At 34.6% G+C, this 25,169-nt stretch overlaps 3 protein-coding genes across 5 annotated transcripts; 1 reads left to right on the forward strand and 2 right to left on the reverse strand.

The window, feature by feature from the left end:
* Positions 1–3,157: 3,157 nt before the first annotated feature.
* On the reverse strand, positions 3,158–10,491 carry LOC25495073 (transcription termination factor MTEF1, chloroplastic). Of its 2 annotated transcripts, none has more exons than XM_013595229.3 (6): positions 10,345–10,491; positions 9,119–10,124; positions 8,154–8,267; positions 6,939–7,121; positions 3,948–4,165; positions 3,158–3,670 (listed from the first exon to the last, which is right to left on the reverse strand). In XM_013595229.3, exons 2-6 carry the CDS (start codon positions 10,091–10,093, stop codon positions 3,322–3,324), a joined length of 1,839 nt encoding a protein of 612 aa, XP_013450683.2. In that variant the 5' UTR covers positions 10,094–10,124; positions 10,345–10,491; the 3' UTR covers positions 3,158–3,321. The 2 variants fall into 2 exon arrangements, with proteins under 2 accessions (XP_013450683.2, XP_024641206.1); XM_024785438.1 differs by lacking the exon at positions 10,345–10,491 and having other exon boundaries at positions 9,119–9,399; positions 9,552–9,693.
* Positions 10,492–11,639: 1,148 nt separating this feature from the next.
* On the reverse strand, positions 11,640–18,390 carry LOC25495074 (elongation factor Ts, mitochondrial). 2 transcript variants are annotated; one of them, XR_005646571.1, is made up of 7 exons: positions 17,939–18,390; positions 17,607–17,781; positions 16,694–16,878; positions 15,779–15,904; positions 13,444–13,532; positions 12,014–12,258; positions 11,640–11,778 (listed from the first exon to the last, which is right to left on the reverse strand). XR_005646571.1 is itself a non-coding variant. In XM_013595230.3 (6 exons), exons 1-6 carry the CDS (start codon positions 18,356–18,358, stop codon positions 12,216–12,218), a joined length of 1,038 nt encoding a protein of 345 aa, XP_013450684.1. In that variant the 5' UTR covers positions 18,359–18,390; the 3' UTR covers positions 11,911–12,215. The 2 variants fall into 2 exon arrangements, 1 of the variants encoding a protein (XP_013450684.1); XM_013595230.3 differs by lacking the exon at positions 11,640–11,778 and having other exon boundaries at positions 11,911–12,258.
* Positions 18,391–18,550: 160 nt separating this feature from the next.
* Positions 18,551–24,737, forward strand: LOC25495075 (methionyl-tRNA formyltransferase). The gene is made up of 9 exons (XM_013595232.3): positions 18,551–18,876; positions 18,955–19,057; positions 20,678–20,748; positions 20,866–20,970; positions 21,426–21,459; positions 21,617–21,717; positions 22,588–22,647; positions 22,700–22,900; positions 24,417–24,737. The coding sequence occupies exons 1-9, from the start codon at positions 18,577–18,579 to the stop codon at positions 24,504–24,506; spliced, it is 1,065 nt and encodes a 354-aa protein (XP_013450686.1). The 5' UTR covers positions 18,551–18,576; the 3' UTR covers positions 24,507–24,737.
* The last annotated feature ends 432 nt before the right edge of the window (positions 24,738–25,169 follow it).

Consider the following 25,169-nt stretch of genomic DNA (forward strand, 5'->3'; position numbering starts at 1 on the left):
TTTAAAAAAGTTTCCAACCCATCGAGGTCGTAGCTATATTTGTTAGCTTTCCAACGAATGTTCACAAGCTCCGACCGGATTAGCACATCCGAAAATTAACAAGGTAATTCACTTGACCTTCATTTTGCCCGAATTTTTAAAATTTTTAGAAATCAAACATTAGTCACTTGAAAAATACAAAACTACAAATTAAATAATAATTGATCAATAAGATATTCGAAAGATTAGATAAATTAGTTTTTCATAAACGTTTCCTATGGGATTCACATTCCTTTCTAATGGAATTTTGCCGAAAAAATCCAAGAATTCCTCGTTTAAAAAATTTCTGACCAATCGATGTCGTAGCTATGTTTGTTAGCTTTCCAAAGAATCTTCACAAGCTCCGACCGGATAAGCACATCTCAAGTTATGGCCGTTTTAGTGAGAAAGGGTCAAAAACAAATAAAATCCGAAAATTAACAAGGTAATTTACTAGGCCTCCATTTTGCCCGAATTTTTAAAAATTTTAGAAATCAAACATTAGTCACTTGAAAAATACAAAACTACAAATTAAACAATAATTGATCAATAAGATATGCGAAAGATTAGATAAATTAGTTTTTCATAAACGTTTCCTATGGGATTCACATTCCTTTCTAATGGAATTTTGCCGAAAAAATCCAAGAATTCCTCGTTTAAAAAATTTCTGACCAATCGATGTCGTAGCTATGTTTGTTAGCTTTCCAACGAATCTTCACAAGCTCCGACCGGATAAGCACATCTCAAGTTATGGCCGTTTTAGTGAGAAAGGGTCAAAAACAAATAAAATCTAAAAATTAACAAGGTAATTTACTAGGCCTCCATTTTGCCCGAATTTTTAAAAATTCTATAAATCAAACATTAGTCACCTGAAACATACAAAACTACTAATTAAACAAAAATTGATCAATAAGTTATGCGAAAGATTAGATAAATGGGTTTTTCCTAAACGTTTCCTATGAGATTCACGTTCCTTTCTAATGGAATTTTGCCTAAAAAATCCAAGAATTTTTTCGTTTAAAAAAATTTCCTACCAATCGAGGTCGTAGCTATGTTTGTTAGCTTTCCAATGAATCTTCACAAGCTTCGACCGGATAAGCACATCCCAAGTTATGGCCGTTTTAGTAAGAAAGGGTAAAAAACAAGTACAATCTGAAAATTAACAAGGTAATTCACTTGACCTTCATTTTGCCCAAACTTTTAAAAAATCTAAAAATAAATCATTAGTCACCTGAAACATACAAAACCACAAATTAAACAATAATTGATCAATAAGTTATACGAAAGATTAAATAAATGGGTTTTTCATAAACGTTTTCTATGAGATTCACGTTCCTTTATAATGGAATTTTGCCAAGAAAATCCAAGAATTCTTCGTTTAAAAATATTTCCGACCCATTTATATCGTAGCTTTGCTTGTTAGCTTTCAAACGAATGTTCACAATCCCATACCAGATAAGGACATCCCAAGTTATGGTCGTTTTAGTGAGAAAGGGTAAAAAACAAGTAAGATCCGAAAATTAACAAGGTAATTCACTTGGACTTCATTTCGCCCGAATTTTTAAAAATTCTAAAAATCAAACGTTAGTCACCTAAAACATACAAAACCACAAATTAAACAATAACTGATAAACAAGTTATGTGAAATATTAGATAAATGGGATTTTCATAAACGTTTCCTATGAGATTTACGTTCCTTTCTTATTGAATTTGCCAAAAAAATCCAAGAATTCTTCGTTTAAAAATATTTCCGATCCATTTAGATCGTAGCTTTTCTTGTTAGCTTTCCAACAAATGTTCACAATCCCAGACCAGATAAGGACATCCCAAGTTATGGTCGTTTTAGTGAGAAAGGGTCAAAAACAAGTAAGATCCCACTTGGACTCCATTTCGCCCGAATTTTTAAAAATTCTAAAAATCAAATGTTAGTCACCTGAAACACACAAAACTACAAACTAAACAATAATTGATCAATAAGTTATGCGAAAGATTAGATAAATGGGTTTTTCATAAACGTTTCCTTTGAAATTCGCGATCCTTTCTAAGGGAATTTTGCCAAAAAAATCCAAGATTTCTTCTTTTAAAAAAATTTCCAACCCATCGAGGTTGTAGCTATGTTTGTTAGCTTTCCAACGAATGCTCAAAAGCTCCGACCGGATAAGCACATCCAAAGTTATGGCCGTTTTAGTGAGAAAGGATAAAAAGCAAGTAAAATCCGAAAATTAAAAAGGTAATTCACTTGACCTCCATTTTGCCCGAATTTTTAAAAATTCTAAAAACCAAACATTAGTCACCTGAAACATAGAAAACTACAAATTAAAAAATAATTAATCAATAAGTTATGTGAAGGATTAGATAAATGGGTTTTTCATAAACATTTCCTATGAGCTTCACGTTCATTTCTAATGGAATTTTGCCGAAAAAATCCAAGAATTCTTCATTTAAAAATATTTCCGACCCATTTAGGTCGTAGCTTTGCTTGTTAGCTTTCCAACGAATGTTCACAACCTCCGACCGGATAAGCACATCCTAAGTTATGGCCGTTTTAGTGAGAAAGAGTCAAAAACAAGTAAAATCCAAAAATTAACGAGGTAATTCACTTGACCTCTATTTTGCCCGAATTTTGAAAAATTCTAAAATCAAACATTAGTCACCTGAAACATACACAACTACAAATTAAACAATAATTGATCAATAAATTTTGCGAAAGATTAGATAAATGAGTTTTTCATAAACGTTTCCTATGAGATTCACGTTCCTTTTCTAATGGAATTTTGCCAAAAAAATCCAAGAATTCGTCGTTTAAAAAAATTCTTCGTTTATGAACCATATGGCTTGTGGCAAAATGTATGTTTTTGAGACAACAAAACAATTGTGCTCAAGTGGTTAATGAACCCCATCAAAAGACGAAATGTTCTAGACAACCTAAGATGCGATTCGTAGTTGGAACAATTCTTAGACAAACTTTATTTATCCCTAACTAAACTCCGAATTAATTGGGCCCATTTCCCCTGAGAACCGTAGTGCTAACACACAAAAAAACAAAACAATTTTTTCGGTAGTGAACAAAAAAACAACAAAACAATTTACTTTTGAGACAAAAGACAGACAATTATGATGGACCAAAGTACACCGAGGGTTTCAAAAGTTCAAACGTGAAACCAAATCAAGCTTGCACTGTCATTAAAAAATTCACGTTTGAATTTACTACAACTGAAAATTAAAAGGTTTGCTTTCTTTTTAAAAGTTACAGGGACACACAAATCTGTTCTGATAAGATGAATTCCTACAAGGTAATGATATTTACAGCTTATCATGTGAAGACAAAGGAGGACAGACGAGCATCTTTCCAACACCCATAAATGCAGCAGCAAATTCTTCATCATTTTTTGCCAGCATATCCTTTAAGCTACATTCGATATTCCTTCCTTTCAGAACCCGATATCTTGGCTTTATCTTCTTTTCTAGTGAATAGCTAAAATACCTAGGGTAGCGCACCACGTCTCTTACCGGCCTCTTCATTGAGTTCACCAGAAATTCTAATTTTGGCATCAGAACCTCCTTTATGCTGTACCCAAGTAGAGGAGAAAATTTACGTACCATAAGTGCAATTTCCTTCTCTGAAAGTCCTACCTTCATAAAGTACACTATCCTGCAGAACATCAACATATCAAAAACAAATGATCAGTTATATGGTTGGTCAATAGAATGACACATGAATCATTCTATTACTACGGGAGAAGAAAAAAAAACTTCATGACATTTTTCTAAAATCTAAATCACTGCATTATTTTAGAATAGTAAATATTCACTGCCCAAAAATGATTGGGTGAGTTAAGAAATATGATACTTAAAGAACAATAGACAAAAGAGAATATGATACTTAAAGAACAATAGACAAAAAAAAAAGTGATGAATCATAACAATACCGTTGAGGTAAGGTTTTGTTAATGTCAGACACAAGTAGTTCTGGATACTTTCTGATAACCAAAGGAATGTAAGCTTTAGAAACTTCAATTCTACTAAGGAACTCAATCTTGCTCTGTAAAGTTTTACTAATGCTGGTGGCAAAAATTTCAGGGCAGCGAGCAAGTATTCTCCCAATATTTTCCTTATCAAAACCCATATTTTCGAAGAACATAACAACCTGTAGACAACAATGACCAAGAGCTTATTGTGTAAACAAATAAATGAAGCAACACTGATAAATATAACAGAAACCCATTTGCAGTTATTTAAAAATAAAACAATTTTAACAACAACAACCGATTCCAGAGTTATATTTTTTTCAAGCAACTTTCTTTAGTGCTGCAATTTTTTATTTTTTTTGGTCAAGTAGCCTAGTGGCTAGAACTCACACAATTAAATTGTGAAGAAGTGGAGTGTCCAGGGTTCGAACCCCGGCCCCTGCATATAATATGCAATTTTTCTTTAGTGCTGCAATTTTTTTTTAGGTAAGCGTTGTTTACATCATGAAGGAAACTTAAGTACTGTTGGTTTAATAATACATTTGTTTGTTGAAATTTTAAGGCAAGCTCAATTAGCATTTTAAACATGAGACGTTCATGCAAAACCTAAAGCAGGAATGGTTCTAACTAATCTTTAGCTTATGCTTGTAGTATTAGTTGTCTTACAATGTAATTCTAATAAAGCTTTTTGTCCTGTGACTGGAAATTTCAAAATGATTTGTAGAGCCATTGCTTCACTGTTGGTTTGCAGGAGCTGCATAAACTATAGTGCCATCATAGTAAAGAAAGAGACAAAGGGGAAGAAGGAGAAAAGAAAAGAGTGAGAGAAGGTGAAGGACTAAGATCTAAAATTACATTTTCTTTCGGGTACCAAAATGAGTGTTTAATAGACAAATTGACGGAGGGTTAACGTTTTGGACATAACTGACCAACAGAAGTAACATTTGGGCATTTCCCTAAATTGTAACGTTTTGGCTATTGTGTAATGGTTTTGAGGTAAACAAGATTTCAAGAGTGGGATTATACTGAGGGTGGGAAATAGATATGGATACATACAACACATATTGTCATCAATTTCGGATTATCTGTGCATCATGACTGGTAATTATTTCTAGCTTTGACATGCTTCACAAAGTACCATTTTCAAATTTCAGACCCCGGGTTATGTTGATGATATCATGTGACTCCTCTCCTCTCATTCAGCAGCTCATCTCTAGACTTCTTAATAATATACACAGAGAATACTTTCAAGACAAATTTTTACAAGTGTCAATCAACAAATACATTGTTGTCACATCACCTTAAAACATCATTTAATTTAAAAGACATCACCTTTGTCACTTATTTGCATTTTTGCCGCTAATAAATGCATTCTTATTTTAATTTTATCTTGATCTTAGTCTTGCCATAATAATCTTAATATACACACCAAGAGAACACTTTCAAGACAATTTTTTACAAGTGTCAATCAATAAATGCATTCTTGTAACATAATTTAAAGTATCATTTAATTTAAACTCATGTATGTATAAACACAAAGATGTGATTACTTGTGAAACATCGGAGATGTATGCCTAGTCTGATACTGTAATATACTGTTAAATGTTCTTGTTGCTCAATAACTAAACACAACAAATATTGTAACTAAACATAAATTCTTTTGACAACTTTCTCCTCAATACTAGTAAAATCACAGTTTGCTCTTTTGAACATCTTGAAGCCTTTGATTATTTCCCAGGAATTGAAGTCTAATATCTCAAGAATGGTTCTCTTCAGCTCTCTTAATACAAATATATGTGTGATCTTCTGTCTAAGGATAAACGGGAGATGCCATTGAGATCTCAACCTCTATAGTTATTAGTTGGTAACATCAAACTGAAAAAGTTTGAGCTAACTATGTTTCAGACCCTTACTCTATATCGGTCTATTATTGGAGCACTCCAGTATGTCACAATTCCAGAAACCAGTTTGACAGTGGGAATTGGGCCTAACTAATCCTTACAAAACTGGCTTGTAAGTTGAGGAGTGCCTCGTCTTTATAAACTCTTATCAAGAGTCTTATCTATCCGATGTTGGACTAAATCCACCCCCTCAAAGCCAACAAAATGAAGGTGTTGGAGACTGCAATGAAGGCAACTTAAATGCCGCAATTAGGTGACTAGGGGTGGACGCAATAAAGGTGGAATTTCCAACAATTTTGATAACCAAAAGGGGTGATCAGTCATGGCCTCTTGTGCAACCTGCCCCTGCTCGACAGCCCATTTCTATAATTGTCTTCAATGACTCTGGCAGGGGGGGGATCAGACCCAGATGGGACTGAGCTGAAAACTCCCTTCCAGACCCAAATTACTTTCTGTGACAACTCGGGTACAGTCTCTCCTTATCACACAGTCCAGTGCTCTTCCTCTGGAACTCGACATCTTTGTGCTAGAGAAGGTTCTAAGCCAGAACTTCATAGTTCACCATATTCCTACTACTGATCAGACTGCTGATTTCCCCACAAAGCCTCTCTGCGAACGGTGGTTCATTTGCTCTTCCAGACAAACTTAAGGTGTTTGACAAGTTTGTGCTTGCTCAACCACCTTGAGTTTGAGGGGACATCGTTAGGGTGTAGTCTCATATTGGTCGTTGTGTGTAGAAAGCTATTTGGCTAGTGTGCCTTTCAGACGCCATACTAGTCACATGTCAAATTGTTATTGACAGAATTCTGGCATCATCGGTTAGGTAGCTCAAATCTAATTGATCTGAAGTAGACCTCTATAAATAGGTCACTCACTAATTCTTTTGAAATTAATTGATTCAGTTTCAAACATATTCTCTTCAAACTCTCCAAATTTTTCTCTACTTTATATTGCTTTCCTGCATTTTCTCCTCTGCTCAAATTGTAATAAATACTTGTAAAACATCTCTATCGTATATCATATACACTTGATTAGAGCAAAAGAAAAATACCTGTAGAAAGTCTTCGGGCTTCTGTAATAATAGCTGAGGACTTCTAGTGATAACCTGATACAACTTTTTCCTTTGAACTCCTAGTTCGGCAAACTGATCTACCATCAACTTCAGCTTGCTAGTTGAACAACCCAATAGTTGAGGTTGTCTTTTGATTGCACGGTCTGTCCATGTCTTTGGAACCTAGAATGAAACAATACTATTAGTCTTGTGCTTCTGCAAATCAGTCTTCTAACCAAACTAATGAAATATGTCTTTCATACCTACCTTACCCACTACCACATATACCAAAAACATTTTATTTTTCAAAAGCAACATGCATATGCATGTGAAATAAATTGGATTCTTAATAAGGCAGCAAAAGGACCGAGCCATCAGCCATAATCATAAGGAAGTGTGCAGATTTAGCCGTGTTGAATTTCTCCAATTAGTGTTTTTGGGCCTTCTGAGTCAATGGTTTGGCCACAGATATGATTCACAATAGAACATTATGGCGCCGTTTGATCAAGTAGCCGGTTTCACCTAGTTGGTAAGGCTTGGGGGTTGTTGTGACAAACAACCAAATAGTAGAATTTGGGATAGGCCTAACTTACCCTCATAAGCTAGCTCAAGGAGTGAGGACTACTCAAGACTAATAAGAACTACTTTAGCTATGTCTCCACTTAATATGGGATCTCAATACACCCCTCGTACGCCAAAATTGAACATCTAGAGCGCAAAGTTTGCAGGACAGGACATCTATGGGAGGCCTAATATGCAAATTTAGGATAGTTATTAACCATAGGATTTATGCAAGGCATAACTCAGCCCCGAAATCTAGCCTAATAAAACATTTTTCTTTAATCTAGCCTAATACAACTTTCTTATATTTCAAGAACAAGTGCCCAATTAATATTTTAATATTTACAACGAAGTTTCAAGCATTACATTTAACATACACCAATTTGACTTCAGCCATACGACCATGCTTTACAACTGTAAACAAGATTATTAAACTTCTTAAATATAATGCATTAGTTCTATTTCAAGTTATCTTGTACATAGGGCTGCTCAATTTACTATAGAATATATTTTCATAGGGAACAAATTATTTTGGAACAACAATTCAAAGTAGTCTCCATAGTTTTCTTTTAGTAACAATCAACTTGCCTAAATACAGATACACATAAATGCAAAATTATATGGCCACAACCACTCATGACACTACAATCATACCTTCACGGAATGTAAAAAGGCAAGGACCTCCTTATAGTTCTCTTGAATGCTTGTAGATAGAACCCACGGATATTTTAGCATCAACTTGGCATAATCTTTATCCACACCATCAATCTACAAAAAATCAATTATTAACTTATTTGTTCAAGGTAGCAAGTGATATTATAATTAAGATCATGTTGGCATTTAATTCTAAGCAAAAAGAAGATATGATAGCCGCTGAGAATGGGGAAATGAGATTATGAGTGATCTGTCTGCCTAAATTATGTCACACAACTCTGTAACTTAGTTTTAATTCTATAATAAAAGTTTTAAGTCTTCTACTTTTGAATACTTCTGGAAACTTCTACAAACAGTAATTCAGTTAGTTTCTGTTATTTTTTAGTTACTATCTATTGTAAACTATTAATTTATTCTGTTGTAGACATTGCAGAGCCAACAGAAACAACAACAACAACCAAGTCTTATCCCACTAAGTGGGGTCAGCTACATGGATCAAATTACGCCATAATGTTCTATCATAAACCATATTTCAATCCAACTCATTAATCTTTAGATCTTTCTTAATGGTTTCTCTTATAGTTTTTCTAGGTCTTCCTCTGCCTCTAGTGATCTAACTCTGATCTACTCTCGTTACTACATAATCTCCAAGCTTTCTCTCTACATGCCCAACCCACCTAAGTCTATTTTCCACCATGACCCCCAACATCTTTCCACCATCTCCCTCCCTCCCTCCCTCCCTCCCTCCCTCCCTCCCTCTCTCTCTCTCTCTCTCTCTCTCTCTCTCTCTCTCTCTCTCTCTCTCTCTCATGCTGTCATTTCTAATCTTATGTCATCTAGTCTAACCACGCATAGTTGAGAGAAAACAACATAGCACCAAAAATGCAGTTTTCAGGCAAAGAAGAATGAAATCCTATAGACATCACAATGCACTTTGTTCGGAAAGAAAGAAAAATTTGGCATACCTGGTTCAAGGCCAGAACTCTAGTCTGAAGGAGTTCAACATTCCAGAGCAGAATAGGAGGAAAAGCCAATATTATGTTGGGGATGCGATCTGCGGGGATCCCAATATTTTGGAGAATATCCAGTGTAGGTGAGATGTGATTATTTAGTGATAACAAAAGTATACGAGGAAATGATTCAATGAAGCAACGGAAAGCAGCATCTTGAGAAGCAAGGATATTTAAACCTCCACGCCTTGCTTGAACCTTTTCGAAAAAGGAGAAAGTGTGTTGCATATCTTCATCTAGTGAAATTGATAAGTGGGTCATGATGAGACGAATATTCTTGATAAGGAGTTGATAGTGATGAGTAGTGTGCGCGGGAGGAAAAAGGAGTTGTTTGATAGAGGTAACTTTGTTAATGAGAGACAGGAGGGTGTGAGCGGAGGATATATACCTGGCGACGTTCATTGAGGAAGAGAGTGTGAAGCCGAGACTCTCTAAGTAGGCTAGTTTGCCGTTGTCACCTTTGAGAGCTGCAATGTGAAGAATCTTGTCCCTGTAGTTGAAGTTCAAGTTGAACGCACCGTCAGCATTAGCATTAGCATCCAGCATAGAAGAAGAGAAGTGCTCCAAATCCCTAACACTTTCTACCAACATGTTGAGATATGCTGGGGAGTTTGATGCTATTGATTTTGATTCCTCGGCCGACACACCCATTTGTTGAAGAAAAATTGAAACCGCGATACGACCTTCCTGCAGTTCCCAATCAGAGACTACTGTGTCCCTCATCCCAGAACGACAATATGAACGTCTTCTTCTTGTTGTTGTATGATGATAATAATAATAAGAATAATGAATCCCAAATTGACAATACTTTGTGAAAGTGGGGGCGCAGTTGTTGACCATAAAACGAACATCCTGAATCTTATGTGGAAACGCAGCATAGACAAGTGGAAGAAAGCAATTGGTGTGAATCGGAAGCAACATGTTGTTCATATTATGAATCCAATTGAATTTCAAGAGAAACCTGAAAGAAAGGAAACCATATCTTATACAAAGACAAAGCAAATGAGAGATGAAATTGAGAATGAATTAACAAGACACCACTAGTGAAGTTCAATTGAATGAGACAACAAAGAATGGTTCTGGTTCTGGTAATAGATTGAAGACGAACGGAACAGAACAGAACAGGGAAATAGAAGAAATTCGAAAGCAATATATGAAATGAAGGAAGAACGATGGTTTACCTGTTGCAGACAGATGTGTAGACGAACTCCAAATGGATGGGGCGGGTAACATGTGAGAGAGGCGGGACTGGAATTTAGGGATTTCTAAATTGCTCTATTTTTTATTTTTACATATAGACGAAATAATAAATAATACTCTAACTTTTTAGATATATTGAATAATTTATATATCTAGTCAAAAATCTAAACCAAATACATAAATTATTTAATATATCTAAAAAAAACCATTCTTTTTTTTTTTTAGGAAAAAAAATGTCTTTATTAATGTGTGTTTTTTATCTAGATTTCTCTACGACACTCTATATAATAATGCTTAAAGTGTAAAAATTGTTGTTTTTAACTTAAAACTTTTTTTTTTATAACTAATAATTTAATTAGTGCCCCAGCACCTTATTGGTTAGCATGACCCTTTAAGATAAAGTACGTTTGAAAAAAAATTAAGATGAAGTGATAGTGTTAATAATATTAATAATGAGTATTTTAAGGAAAAAATAATAAACTTACTTAGTAAATTGTGTATAAACTTAAATTTAGGGGGGAAATCATCAAAAAAAGTTTATAATTAAGAATGAAGGATGATCGAGAAATACTCTACGCAGTAATGGATTCAGAGGATAAAACGAAGAAGGAAAAAATTATATTTAAATATTATGTGCATTTGTTTTAGCTTTTTTATTTGATAAAAAATTATTTTTTCTATTTTAAAAAATAATTTTGGTTATTTTAATATTGTTTGTTTAGGATTTTAAAAAAATCATTTCTTCAGCAACAACATTAACTCCAAAATAAAAGAGAAAATAATCATTCTAAATAACAACTTTAAAGTGATCATTAACCGTAAGACAAGGACGAAAGTGATCTTTAAAGTCAACTTTAAATTAAAAAATAATTTTTTGTTTTGTATGGCAGAGTGCTTTAATTAATAGTAGTAAGAAAATTATTACTCAGTATTTTATGGAGAAAACGTTTCATTTAGAAAATGAAATAAAAGCTAAATTAAAAAAAAAAAAAAAAAGGCTATTCGTCAAAGCAATGAAATTATAAATTGAAAAGTAGTATGGACGTTGGGCAAAGGATTGTATGAATCAGACTTATAATATGCAAGCCTTAAAGCATTTAAAATCGTATGACTCGTGACTTGAAACGGCGTTTCTAAGGAGTAAGGAAGGATATGTTTGATTCAACTGGTGGGGAGGACTAAACGGTTTTATAAGCATTTCTTTAGACAATTGAAATAGTTATTATCACATTTAATGAAGAGAGTTTCAGTCTAATTTTTAAACATATCTTCTCTCTAAATATCCCTACTTGTATGGGGGAGCTAAATGAGAAATTTTACTGCTATCTCCTCTAAAATATTAAACCAAACAACTCAAGATTATAATAATCAATAGCCTCTGTCCTTCCCTTCAGTTTTCTCCTACGAAATAGACCCTGAAAGGATAACGAGCTTATTAAAGTAGAAACACGACGTTGTCTGCTTTTGGACTATTGTTTGTCTCATTTTAAAGAAAAGTTCATATCAATTTATTTTTCAGCTTTGTAACATCAAAAATAGACACTCTATGAACTAAGAAAATAATCAAATATTTAACCAGAGCCCACTAGTACACACTAACAGAAACCATTGAAGTTTTACGACAGCAAAATTTTCAACATAATATTGTACCTCAAAACTTTCCAGGATAAATAAATGGAGCATGAGTCATTAAATATAATGAGTTGGAGAACAGAAGCCTCTCGAAACAAACATTATCTCTGAGAAGTTTTCTCCATTATTGCACTGAATCACCTTAAATTAGGCTACTGAGCAACAGACTCAGATTTATCTCTGAGAAGTTTCCTCCATTATTGCACTGAATCGCCTTAAATTAGGCTACCTGAGCAACAGACTCTGATGAATCTGTTTCTTGCCTGAAAATTAGACGTCCATAGTAAAAATCAATTAACAGAAAAATCTACTACATTTACTGATATGAAGAACATGATGAGAATTTGATCCACATTTTTATTCTTCAATTCTCAAGACTTGCGAGGGTGTCCATCATGGAATAGGATATTGCCAATCAAGAAAGGAACTTGGAACTGATCACAGAAAGTTTGAATGAAGACGTGATTTTTTGTAGAATGAAGATATGATGGAAGGAACTTGGAACATGATTTTTAGGCTATACAGTACATGATTTTTCCTGTCATTTTTGTCTTGTCTAATGGAGAAATTTAGCACACTTTAAATTTACAAAACCACATTGCTAGAGATACCTAAAATTAATTTTAGTTTGATGTATACCCTTTTAGCCCCAAATCCTACCGTGACAACTAGATTGACACCCAAAACATAAATTAAACAGAAAAACATCACTCACTATCTCACATCATTTATTAAAGGGAAATGATATTTGTACAACCAAATTTTGACAACTTTGGAAACAACCCTCTCTCTCATACTCACATGTATTTTTATTCTCTCTCTTCTTCTTTCTCTCTATTCTTTTTATCCAATAAGGAGAGGAAAAGTGGTTGTCTCAAAAATTGGTTGTACAAATATCACTCCTCAACAGAAATGGAGAGTAGAATGAAAATAGAGTGGAAATTGTTGGATTGAGTAGTGGGGTAAATTTTCATCTCATTAGGAGGTGCTCTCATCATTGCTTATCATTTTATTTTCTTCCTTACTAGAGGTCGGGGTATACCTAGAAAAACTATAAGAGAAACTATTAGGAAGGATCTAGAGATAAATGAGTTGGAGAAAGACATGGTTTTTGACTTTTTGATAGAACACTATGGCGTTGTTTGATTCATGTAGCCGAGTCCACTAAGTGGGATAAGGCTCGGTTGTTGTTGTTGTTGTTTCAAGGAATTTATTCTCTGTCCATTGTCTGTCACTACTGTTTCATTCATCTTGTAAAGAGGGATTCATCCACTGAGTTCATCATCAATACAAATTCAGTCAGTTTCAGTTTATTCTTATGTTGGTACTATTACACTTTGATCAGAGCATTAAATTGTAGACCAAGTTCAATGACAGTGTGGTAGCATATAACAAGACTCCAAAAACAAGGTAGGAAAATATAAATTACCAAAAAAGTAAGGTCTCACCTTGCAATTCCTTCCCCAACTTCCATTCTGAGAAAGCTTGCAACCCTTACGGACGAACCCACCTCTTTGGATAGATTATCCAGCACCTCCTTCAAAGAGACATTTAAGATACTAGGTAAAGAATGAGCAAATAAAAAAATCGGCTCCATAGATGGATACTTCACAATAGACACATAACTCCATACATACATTATAAATAGCACGTTTTGGATATGTGTCTTGTGGAGTGAGAGCAGTAAAATCTTGACCATATAACTATACATAGATGATCAAGATAAAAGTTTTTTAAACAGTGACAGAATTTCTTCAAAATGTTAAATGATCACTTAGAAAAAGTCACGTGACTTTGGGTTTAAATCTTAATCATACATATTCAAAATGCATGTACATATATACATATCTACGAACATACAAACATTATTGCACACATACATAAATGTCCATAATGCTACACGTCTAAATGGTGGTCTTGAAATCAAGAAAAATGGGTCCGCTGGAGCAAAAAATTACCTTCATTTGCTGGTCACTGACCATAAGACATTTTAATACCTTCCTAGAATCTGAATGGCTTTAAAGTTTGAAGGCTATTGGCTGCCCATAGATCTATATTGCATGTTTTAGTGGTAGAAACTAGAAAGTTCTTAGATTCACAGCAAACACGGGTCTGATGGAAAGTGGTCTGAATTGCTATAATACTGAATTTATTTAATGGTCTTGCTAACAAGTGCCCTAAGGACATTGTTTAAGGAACCCACATAAAGAAATTTTGTCTTGAAAATACAAATCAAACACATGTAAAAGTCATAACTATGCAATTTTCATTGTAAAACTTACTGCTTTTGGATGCTTAAACAATGCCCTAAGTGCACTTCTTAACATTTTCCTTTATTTAATTAGTCTCTATGAAGGAATTTTCAACATAGAGATATTTATGAGGAAATATAGAAATACAATAAAAGAGAAGGAAAAAGGTAGCTGGCAACTGCTAGTAACCACCTACGACTAAAAGAGCCTATGCCCATTTAATTTTGTGGCCTTCTCTTAGAGTAAGCCTTTACAACATGAGGTCTAGCACTAACAGTTTCCCAATTCTAATTTTTTATTCCTTGAATCAGAAACGGAGAGATTATCATTTTTAGATGGCCTGGATTAGGCTCATGTGAGTATAGGTGAGTTCAAAATAAACTTAAAAATATTAGGTTTTTTATCCATAATCCATGTAAGGAAGTAGGACTTCCGAATAATGTAACTGGAACAAACTGCCTGTGTTGTTTCAAAGTAAGAAACAAACTCTTATTGCCCAAGTTCACAGTCTATTTTTCCTTTTTTAATTGTGACCACATCACAGTTGAGACCATAGTCCTGACACCAAGTTCTAAAATAATGGTCACCTAACGCTTGATCCAGGGGACTGTGAGGGATTGTTTTATATCGGTGCAATCTACAAAAGGATTATAAATACCACAGAAAACAGGTCCTAATGCTGATAGGTTTACATTAGTCGAAAACTCCTGATACTTCTCACAAGTTTCATTAAGATGATTAGGAGACTCAAATGAGCTCCATTACACTTGAGTGAAACTACATGTATTGCAACTTTTTACACAATAAACCACCTTTGGGTCCAGAACATGAGCCATGAGGCTTAGGTGTACAGATCATTTACTAATAATTATTTGAGACCTCCATTTGGACTTAATAAATCCATTAAAACCTAATTGTGAAGTTAGAAACCGAGCAAACCAGAACATAGAAGCAAAACCTACATTTTATCTACAATTGGATTATATTTGTTTTTTTTAGAGGAATTGGATTATATTTGTTGATAACTAAAAATTGTCTTGCATTGCAATACCATAGTTTCAGCCCGAATCTTGTCTTAACAACCTTGTATATTCATAAGGCATCGAGTATCCCTTTCTTTAATCAAAGATTTGGACAAATTTTGTTGTTGTCTGTGTTTTTCCTCTATTTTGGTAACCTTATATATAATATATAGGGGGCAAGGATGTAACGATACAAGTAAATACTGAAAGTTCTCTAACTTTGTCATTAGCGAACCATATACTCGCTTTTTATGGTTGAAATGGAAAAATCGTAGAAACCAAGGTATCACGTCATGGCATGTTTTCCCTTTCTAAAAAAAGGAAGAGTGACAAATGAAATTAAAAAGTGAAAGGGGCGGATTCTGAACCAAGTCCAACCCAAGCATTGGTAGAATTTTATTTCTTTTGCCGATCAAAATAACAATAATGGCAAACAAATATAGCCATCGTAATTTCAATTATCATAAAATAATCCAATTCGATTTAGAGATAAGAGAAACCTCACATACCTTCACTTTTATAGTATCATTAATAACAAACTTTTGGTCCATAAGCACAACATTTTCAAAGTACTTGCGTAGACGGCCTTCAACCATTCTTTCTATGGCCATCTGAGGTTTACCAGTGGCTTCTGCCTGAAATATAAAAACCAAAACGGTCTTAAACAAAAAGTTTATATTCTGTTTCTACAATGTGGTAAAGAAAGTAGCCCTTCGGTTCAAGAACTAGATAAATCACAAAATATACATGGGAACACTGAGCAAATTGCATTTTCTGAACTGAATTTTTCAAGTGTTGCTAAATGGTGGTTTATCAAAAAAGTTGAATTAGTCTAAACTAAGACAATCCTAAATCCACACGCAAGTTTCAATAGCCACTATAGCTCTTATTCATGAAGGCATATTAACATATAGAAGGCAAAGAGGTTGTCATTCTTGAGTGTGGACATGGAGTATAGAGAGGCTGGTCCAAATGTCACATTCGCCAAACTGAGCAAAACCTTGTCAGTCAAAGTATATTGGCAACTAAACTACAAGCTATTTAACCCACTCAAAAACCCTACAAGACAGTCTTAATCAACACATTGGATGAAACTATGGTGAAGGCAGTTACAAGAAGGAAAACTACATCTATGCAAGCATTGCAATTTTCTTCACAATAGTCCCCTCAAAACTTGAAAAAGAAGAATAAAACAATTGAGATAATAACTGATAAGCAATCATTCATTCTAAATTTTTCAAATTACGTTACACTTAAACAAATGACGAAATTTCAAATAATTCTTAAAGATCATAATTAATGGAAGCCTAAGCACATGACCACAATAATTATGATTCATAATTTCATATACTTACTTGCATGGACATATCATCTATTCATAGACACAAGTTCACGCTTCAAAAGAAATCATAGAATACCAATACCTGAGATTTAAGAATTTCACGCTCATATTCTAATGCGTCCAAAGACACAAGTTCCTTTGTTAAGAATAATGGTTTTGCTGCCACTACATGCATGGCCAATTCTGATCCAACACGTTGAAGTGCATCTGCTTCTGTTTTACCACCATCAACTTCAAGAGATAAGATCCCAGCAATGCGACCCAAACCTAATCAAATTGGAGAATGTCAGGACCTTTAATTGGATCATGTTTTTAGGAGTTGCATAGAATTTGGTACTTAGCACAAGACGACATGTAAGAAAATGATGACAAACATATATGTGCTTGGTATGCGATAACGAAAATTGATAATTGATTTTAATTTTTTACGAAGATAATTGATCTTGAACTAACTAAGTTTGTAAAACATATTTTGATACAAATGAGTTGAATGTAAAATGACTTATGTTTGGGCCCAGAAGGTCTTCCTTGCCTTGAACTGATGCACCATCCCCCCCACCCTAAATTTTATTAGCAACAATAAAAACCAAGTCTTATCCCACTAAGTGAGGCTGGATACATGGATAAAATTACACCATAATACTCTATCATAAACTATATTTTGATCCAACTCATTACTCTCTAGATCTTTATTAATAGTTTCTCTTAAAAGTTGTTCTAGGTCTTCCGCTGCCTCTAGAGATCTGACTATCCTCACCTGATCTACTCTTCTCGCTACAAAATCTATAAATCTTCTCTCTACATGGCCAGACCACCTAAGCCTAGTTTCCACCATTTTTTCTATTATAGGTAAAAGCGAGTTGAACAATAAATTGGGGGCAAAAGCTCCAAATCATAGGTTTAAGTTAGAATCCATTTGAAAAAGAATTAAATTATATTCTATTGAGAATACTCTGATTAGTCAGAATCAATTGTGAGTTTGAGCGGTTAGTTACCAGGTAGGGGACTGGTATGAAGATATGTAGATACAAGACCATTAGATGGTGCGTGCATCAGATAACCTCTTCTTAGCTTCACATTCTCTCCCATGATGGCAGCTACTTCAGTGATAGCGTTTTGAACAGTAGTTTCTCCGTTGATCTTTGGATGTTCAAGATTCAATTTCATCTCCTGGTGAAAGAGGAATTTATCAATTGATTCATTTCAACAACACAACACACAGAAAGCTCACTAACACACCAACACTGCTAATAATTTGAGAAAATCACGTAATTCAATGTAACTAATTATCCTGAAATCTGAAATCGGCACATAGATAGTTAGTTACCTCTAACGATTGAGGACCAAAGTGAAAGGAAGAGTTGCTGTCCAACAACAAAGCTTGATTAGCGAGAGAACGTGCCAAATGTTGAAAGATGTCATTTCTGGCAACGAAATCAGTCTCGCAATTGAGTTCAATGAGAGCGGTTTTGTGGTGGTTTTGAGCGAGAGCGAGTAAACCTTCAGAAGCGGTTCGAGAAGATTTCTTCGAAGCGAGAACGATTCCCTTCTTTCTCAGTTCCGTCTGAGCTGCGTCTAAATCCCAATTGGAAGCGACGAGAGCAGCTTTCACGTCCTTAATGGGAGCGCTTGTTCTTTCTCTCAATTGTTTGATCAGATTAATTTCATTCGACGCCGTAGATGAATAATTGGCGGCGGTGAAGAGTTTCATGTACAGACGTCTGCCAACTACTCCGCTTAAACCCATGGCGGCGAGTGATGGAGATGACAGAGAAAGGTGTATGTGGGTTTCAAAGGTGCAAGGGTTTTAGATGGTTAATTAGCTCGTATACGGGCATCGTACTTCTAATCTCAGCCGATGAAAGTTTAAATTGCCACGTGTTGAAGATCTATGAGATAAAGTTGGATAACTGGAGTGATAACAAACAATACGAAGTCTAGAACAGAGGCAGGTGAGAAAGAAGAATGATTCGGCGGTTATGTTGTGTACAGAGTCAGAGTTCCACTTTTACTTTCACCACCACCACCAACAAGAAGAAACCAGTAGTTCTGTTGGGGGCACCTCAAGTGTCTACTATAGTCCTGGATGCACTTCTCACCGCTTCTGCTTCTCCACATTCTTCCTTTGAAGTTGCTGCTATTGTCACTCAGCCACCCGCTAGAAGAGACCGAGGAAAAAAACTTTCGCTCTCTCCTTTGGCCAACTTTGCTCTTGAAAGAGGCTTCTCTTCTCATCTTATTTTCACTCCTCAACGTGCTGGAGACGTAAATCACTAACTAACTAATTATTCTCTCTAATGAATGAAAATCCAATTACTCACTCTCTTCATTCCCTGCTTGCAGGATACTTTCTTGTCGGATTTAAAAGCTTTGCAACCCCAGTTATGCATTACGGCTGCTTATGGCAATATATTACCCACCAAATTTTTAGATATTCCTCCTTCTGGTTAGTCATCCATTCATTCTTCTTTATCACTGTTTTTGGTTAATTGATTTGTGTTTGGATACACTAACTTATTCTTATTAATTTATTTGTTTGGACTGTTTAGACCAAAATTGTTTTTGAATATATAATTACCAAAATAAGTTTTAGGGTTTAGGCAAATATATATAATTACCAGCAAAGACACCGTCCCTCCTAAAGCACAACATGTTTTGGCGAGTGCTCTTTTTAGTAAAAGTGTTCAGAATATGGAAGTTAAGTTTGACATGACCACGGGACAAAAGGTAATTTTTGGATGTTTGCAAGCAGCATATATCCCGATTGATGGGTTAGGTCAGCATATGTCATCTGTGGAGTATCATACTATCCTTAGATATCACCTTATGATTCCAATATTTCCTATTGATGAGGTGTGCCCTGTTTGTCGTAAGGTGTGCCTTGATACTTTTGGGGAGCATGTCGTTCGGTGTAAGGAGCTTCTCGGGTTTAAGTACATACATGACTTTGTTAGGGATGTACTTTTTGATATATTCTGACGGGCGGGAATATCAGTTAAGAAGGAGGCGTCTTTGAACTTTCTGACTGACCCACTAGATAGAAGATCAACACTCAGGCCTGCAGATGTGATGGTGTACGGATGGGTAGATGGAAAACATGCTTGTGTAGACTTGACAGCTTGACAGGTGTTTCACCACTTGTGGGATTAGGTGTCGGACCTTTTACCGTAGGACAGGCAGCTCTAAAAGCTGCATCAAGCAAAGTGATCAAACATGAGAAAACGTGTTCTGACAATCAACATGCTTTTATTCCATTTGTTTTTGACACTTTCGGTTTCTTAGCACCAGAGGCTGTTGACCTTCTACATAGAGTTCAAAAGGTCATGCATAGCAATGTTATGTCTAGCGGCGCAGCTTGTTGCCCGCTTGCCTCCTATTCAAGTGTAAATAATGGTTTATATATAATTATAAAATATTTCCCAATTTTAGTGTATATATTTAAAAATTGCTCTTCGATATTTTATTTAACTAGTCAATGGACAATTAAGTAAAAATTAATTAAAAAAGATATAATAAATTGTAGAATTGATTCTCTTTGCCGTAGAAGCTACAAATTGGTGTGTTGAGTAGAATTGATTCTAGATTCAAGAATTGCTTCTCTCTAAATAATCCAAACATGTTTTTAACGAGGTAAAAATGAGTCTAAGAGCATTTGTCGTGCTTTTGAGGATGCAAATGGGCATCCAAACATCGGCTTAGTATATGTTTGGTTTTGCTTTCGCAAGAATTGATTTTGAGTGAATTGATTCTGTAAAATTGATTCTAACTAAAAGTGAGTTGCAATTAAAGTTATTTGTGTTTGGATACATTCGTGGAAAAGTGAGTTGAATTATAAAAATTTGTTTGTTAGAATCTATTCTAGAATCAAAAGCTACAAATAGTTGCTTTTAGTCCCCAAAATTGATTTCTCAAAAAATGTCAAACGTAATTTTATGGAGTTAGAATTGTTTTTGGTACTTAAAAAGCACTTCTAAGACATCTAGAAATGAAACCAAACACTCACTTAGTAGTATAAGTAAAACATATGGATGGATCTAATGCTCAAATTTACTTGAAATCATCTCAGGAACAGTCAACATTCACCCTAGCCTTTTGCCAATCTATCGTGGTGCTGCTCCTGTTCAAAGAGCGTTGCAGGTTAGCCGTTTTCCTTCATCTCATGCCACTTCTAACGTTTGTCTGCTTTTATACCTTTCGTTTCAATAGCTTATTTCTTGTTTATAATTTATATATTGACCTGTATTTGTATACTAGGATGGTGTTAAAGAAACTGGAGTATCGTTAGCATTCACTGTTCGTGCACTTGATGCAGGTCCTGTCATTGCTACTGAAACAATTCAAGTTGATGATCATATAAAGGTAAAAATTTCTCTTCTCTCTGTTTGCTACAAAATAAAAGGTCTGGGGGCACATGGCCTTTTCTTGGTGTCGGCACTACTTGTGCTATTATCCGTGTTTTTATTAATGAATTTTCGCTTACGGAAAAAAACAATCTTCAAACTGGAATGTTTCAACTGGTGGTTTCAATGAATAATTACGAGTACTGCTGCATATTATGTTGAGGGTTGTGCTGCTTTGATTGTATTAATAATATCTTAGGTACATGATCAAAATAGTTACCAGATACTTTTTTATTTCTGAGATCATGTATATGCAAAGCCGGTGTATGTGTGTGTGTTTTCATAGCTGTCATGTTTTCACTCGGTCATTATAGGCCTTGCACACACTCTCTGTTCTCATATGGTGATATTTTCTAGAAAGTTATTGCTTTTACTCCCTCCTCCTAACAAATCTTTAGATACATATATATGCAGGCACCTGATTTGCTTGAGCTTCTGTTTCATAAAGGTATGATTATTCTCTCGATGGATGTTAATTTATCTTTTACGTTCCTTATGTTCTTTTATCCTAGTGTTACCCTAAGAGCTTTTCTTATTCAGAGTTCAGACCTTCTGATAGAAAGTCATTGTTAAGAATCAGTTCATATCTTTATTTGACAAAGCAGGATCTAAACTTCTGATTAGGGAACTTCCATCCATTTTTGATGGATCAGCTAGAGCGAACGCACAACCCCAAGATGATTCAAAGGCTACATTGGCACCAAAGGTAGTGTTGGTTTTGATTATGTTACTCAGAAGGGAAGAAGAAATGATTTTCCTATTGATATTATTATTAGTTCAACATGTATCAGAACCTCTATAGCGTTTGCCCAATGCTACTTCCTAGACTTGTTTAAGTTGATATTTCATATTTACTTTTAGGAATCTTTTCTATTTCTGAAACCATAGTGATGGCTCAAAAATGCAACAAGGCTATTCCATCGCTTTGCATGACAATAATATAAGTTCCTTTGAGACAATCGTTCATAAACCACATTTGGCTTACTTTTATTTTAGCCTCCATATTCCTAACAAAACTTGTAGATGAAAATTGTACGAGATGAATAGTAGTACATCAGGTGTTCAACAAGAACACTTAACACATTATATCGTAATTCATGCTAGGACGTGGCGACACCTTGTGTTCCCAGTCCTACTTCCTATAAAGAAAAAAGCCTCTCTGCAAAAAATAAGTGGACTATTGTTTCAGAACACACCTCCTAATAAGGTACATATTAGGTGCAAGAGCTGTAAGAGATCTGTGTGTATTCAAAATGAAAAATGAAAGACTTGAACTTATTGCTTGTTTTGGATTTTTTTTGCTGAAAAGAGAATGGGTTAGAGTTCAAAAAAAAAAAAGGACACGTGAAAACAAAGCAGAAGAACACTGACTCCAAAGTTCTCTGTCTAGTTTTGAGGAGTAATAAAAAAAAATCTTGAAATTGGGGAGAAATTGTTATATTCCTTTTATGTTCACTCCATTTTATATCCTGTTATCTACATAAAGAAAAAGGGAAAAACAATTCTACTATACACAGTTGATAAATATGTTCCTTACAAGGAATTGATCTTATTTTGGTTTTGCTACTTTATGCAGATAGGTCCAGACGAATCATGGCTATCCTTTGATCAAGAAGCATCTGTTCTGCATAATAAGGTAAACTTCATGATTTCTTTTGAACTGCATAGTTGTGACACAACAATTTTAGGTTCGTGCATTTTCAGGGTGGCCAGGATCTAGAGTGAAGATTCTTGTAGCTGACAAAAATGGTCAGAATAAAACTTTGGAGATTAAAATCATAACCACGCGAGTTTGCACTCATAAAAGTGTGCAGTTCAATGAAGCAGATGATATTTCATTTGTCAATGGTGCATTGGTGTTTCCATGTGGAAGGGGAACCACACTCGAGGTATGTGTAGTTTTGAGAATCAATCATGAAGTTTTAGTTATCACTGCAGTGCTAAATCGTAGTTGCACCACATAGAGAAGCACTTTCTGGTAGAGGTAACAGGGTTTAGCTGTAATCTGTATACCAAGCCAATTTCTAGGACCAGTCTATGTTAGGAAAACGAAAGAGAACTACTCCCAAAATTTATCTTCTAAATTGCATTTTCTTTTTCATTTTGGTTGTCTCAGTGAGCAGCTCTTGCTTGTTCCTATACAAATAAGATTCTTCAGTGTCAGTATATCTAGAAAAATTGGGTAATGACTCTTCCGTATAATTTGGCATGCGGCCAAAACTGAACGGGAATACTTGCTCTATTCTGTTCTCTTTGGTTTTACCATTTTAGATCCCTACCTTTTGTCCTGTTTGGTTCTACTTTTGATATTCACGAAATACAAAACAAAACTCATGTTTTGTTTTGTTCTTGTTATCTAACATGTCCATCTGATGCTACCTTCAGGGCCATGGATCTTGTTAGTGTGTGATTTTCTCATCTTTGCCCTAAACAACTTGGAAAAAGATTATACATCAGTTTTTTTTTCTTTCTTGATTTGATTCAAAACTATTTAAGCAACAGATGAAGAGGGTAAAAAAACATTTCCTTCGAAGTTAGAGGTGGAAAAACGAATTTGTTTCTTGTTAATTGCAAAAATGAATTTGTTTCCAAGGTGCTCATTTGACTGTTAACTAGAAGTTGTACATTTGCTTTTAAAAATCATTATTCATTGTAAACAGTAATTCTAGGCCAAAAGTATAGTATTAGTACTTGTTTGAGCAGTTACTTATTGAAATTCAATGCTACAATATATTTACACAAGCTGAAGTTCATACTTTGTAAATTTAGTTTTCACATGAGCTCTGTAAATAAGGGGATATTCCCTTCTTGTTCTTTTCTCTAATTGCTCTATGGAATCCTGTGTTACATCATGAAATTGAATCTAATATTAAATACAAATGGTGTTGGATGAAGCGGCAATGTCTTCAGAAATCCAAAAGTATAGTATTAGTACTTATTTGAGCAGTTACTTATTGAAATTCAATGCTACAATATATTTACACAAGCTGAAGTTCATACTTTGTAAATTTAGTTTTCACATGAGCTCTGTAAATAAGGGGATATTCCCTTCTTGTTCTTTTCTCTAATTGCTCTATGGAATCCTGTGTTACATCATGAAATTGAATCTAATATTAAATACAAATGGTGTTGGATGAAGCGGCAATGTCTTCAGAAATCCAAAATTGGGAACGCACACACTTTTAAGTACATTTTGTAACTTGAAATGCAGAATTTATCTCTAAATCTGTAATTATATAGAAATTTGTCTGGAATATATCAAGCAGGTTAATGAAAGTAACTTGCTTTCAAAGACACTGTTTGATATGTGTTTTACTCTATTTCACTAGGAATAAACATTTGAGGAAGCACTGATGTTTAATATGAAAAATATCACTTTCTGAATTTAGTGATGTTGTAACTCAGGTATTGGAACTTCAGCTCCCTGGAAAAAAGGCGGTCAATGCAGCTGCTTTCTGGAATGGTCTCCGGGGACAGAAGCTGAAGAAAATATGAGCGGCGGTTTATCAAACACAAACGATATTTTAAATTATCATCCGACTGTTTGGGCAATTGGATTCTTTATGTTTTGTTTTAATTTTATTCAAGTCTTTCATTTTTCTTCGGTCATTTTAAATGGTTTCCGGATAATGATCATATTTTTATTCTTTTATTTTAGCACATATACTATTTTAACATGTAATCAAACTAGATATGTTGGAAGTAAAGTTCTGGAGTTTTTGTGCATCAGAAAGTCGTTATATTTATCTACTCCCATTAAACGTTGGATAAAAGACAGTAATAGATGAGATGTGGTTTGCTACTTCCTTAAGAGTTTGTGAGGACAGAATCATGTAAGCTCAGATGTTAGTATTGCAAGGGGGCAAGAGATCCTCTGCTGCCTGTGTTTCTACTGCAATGTCTACGGCACTATTATAAACAGATTTGGATACTCTCCTTCCCTTTTGCAAGGGCGGTAAGGATGAGCGCATAAAATATTGTTCCATTGCAAGGGTTTAGGGTACGGCACTATTATAAACAGATTATCTTTCGTATTCATATACAATTCCCTACCATTTGTTTTAAGATGATATAAGATTATTTTTCGTAAGGTTTGGCTCAACTAGCAATGTTGATTATTAGGTTGTAAACCTTCATCTAACAGTATGGTGTTGTACT

The sequence above is a fragment of the Medicago truncatula genome, chromosome 6 (genome assembly GCF_003473485.1).
Source record: "Medicago truncatula cultivar Jemalong A17 chromosome 6, MtrunA17r5.0-ANR, whole genome shotgun sequence".
NCBI classification, from domain to species: Eukaryota; Viridiplantae; Streptophyta; class Magnoliopsida; order Fabales; family Fabaceae; genus Medicago; species Medicago truncatula.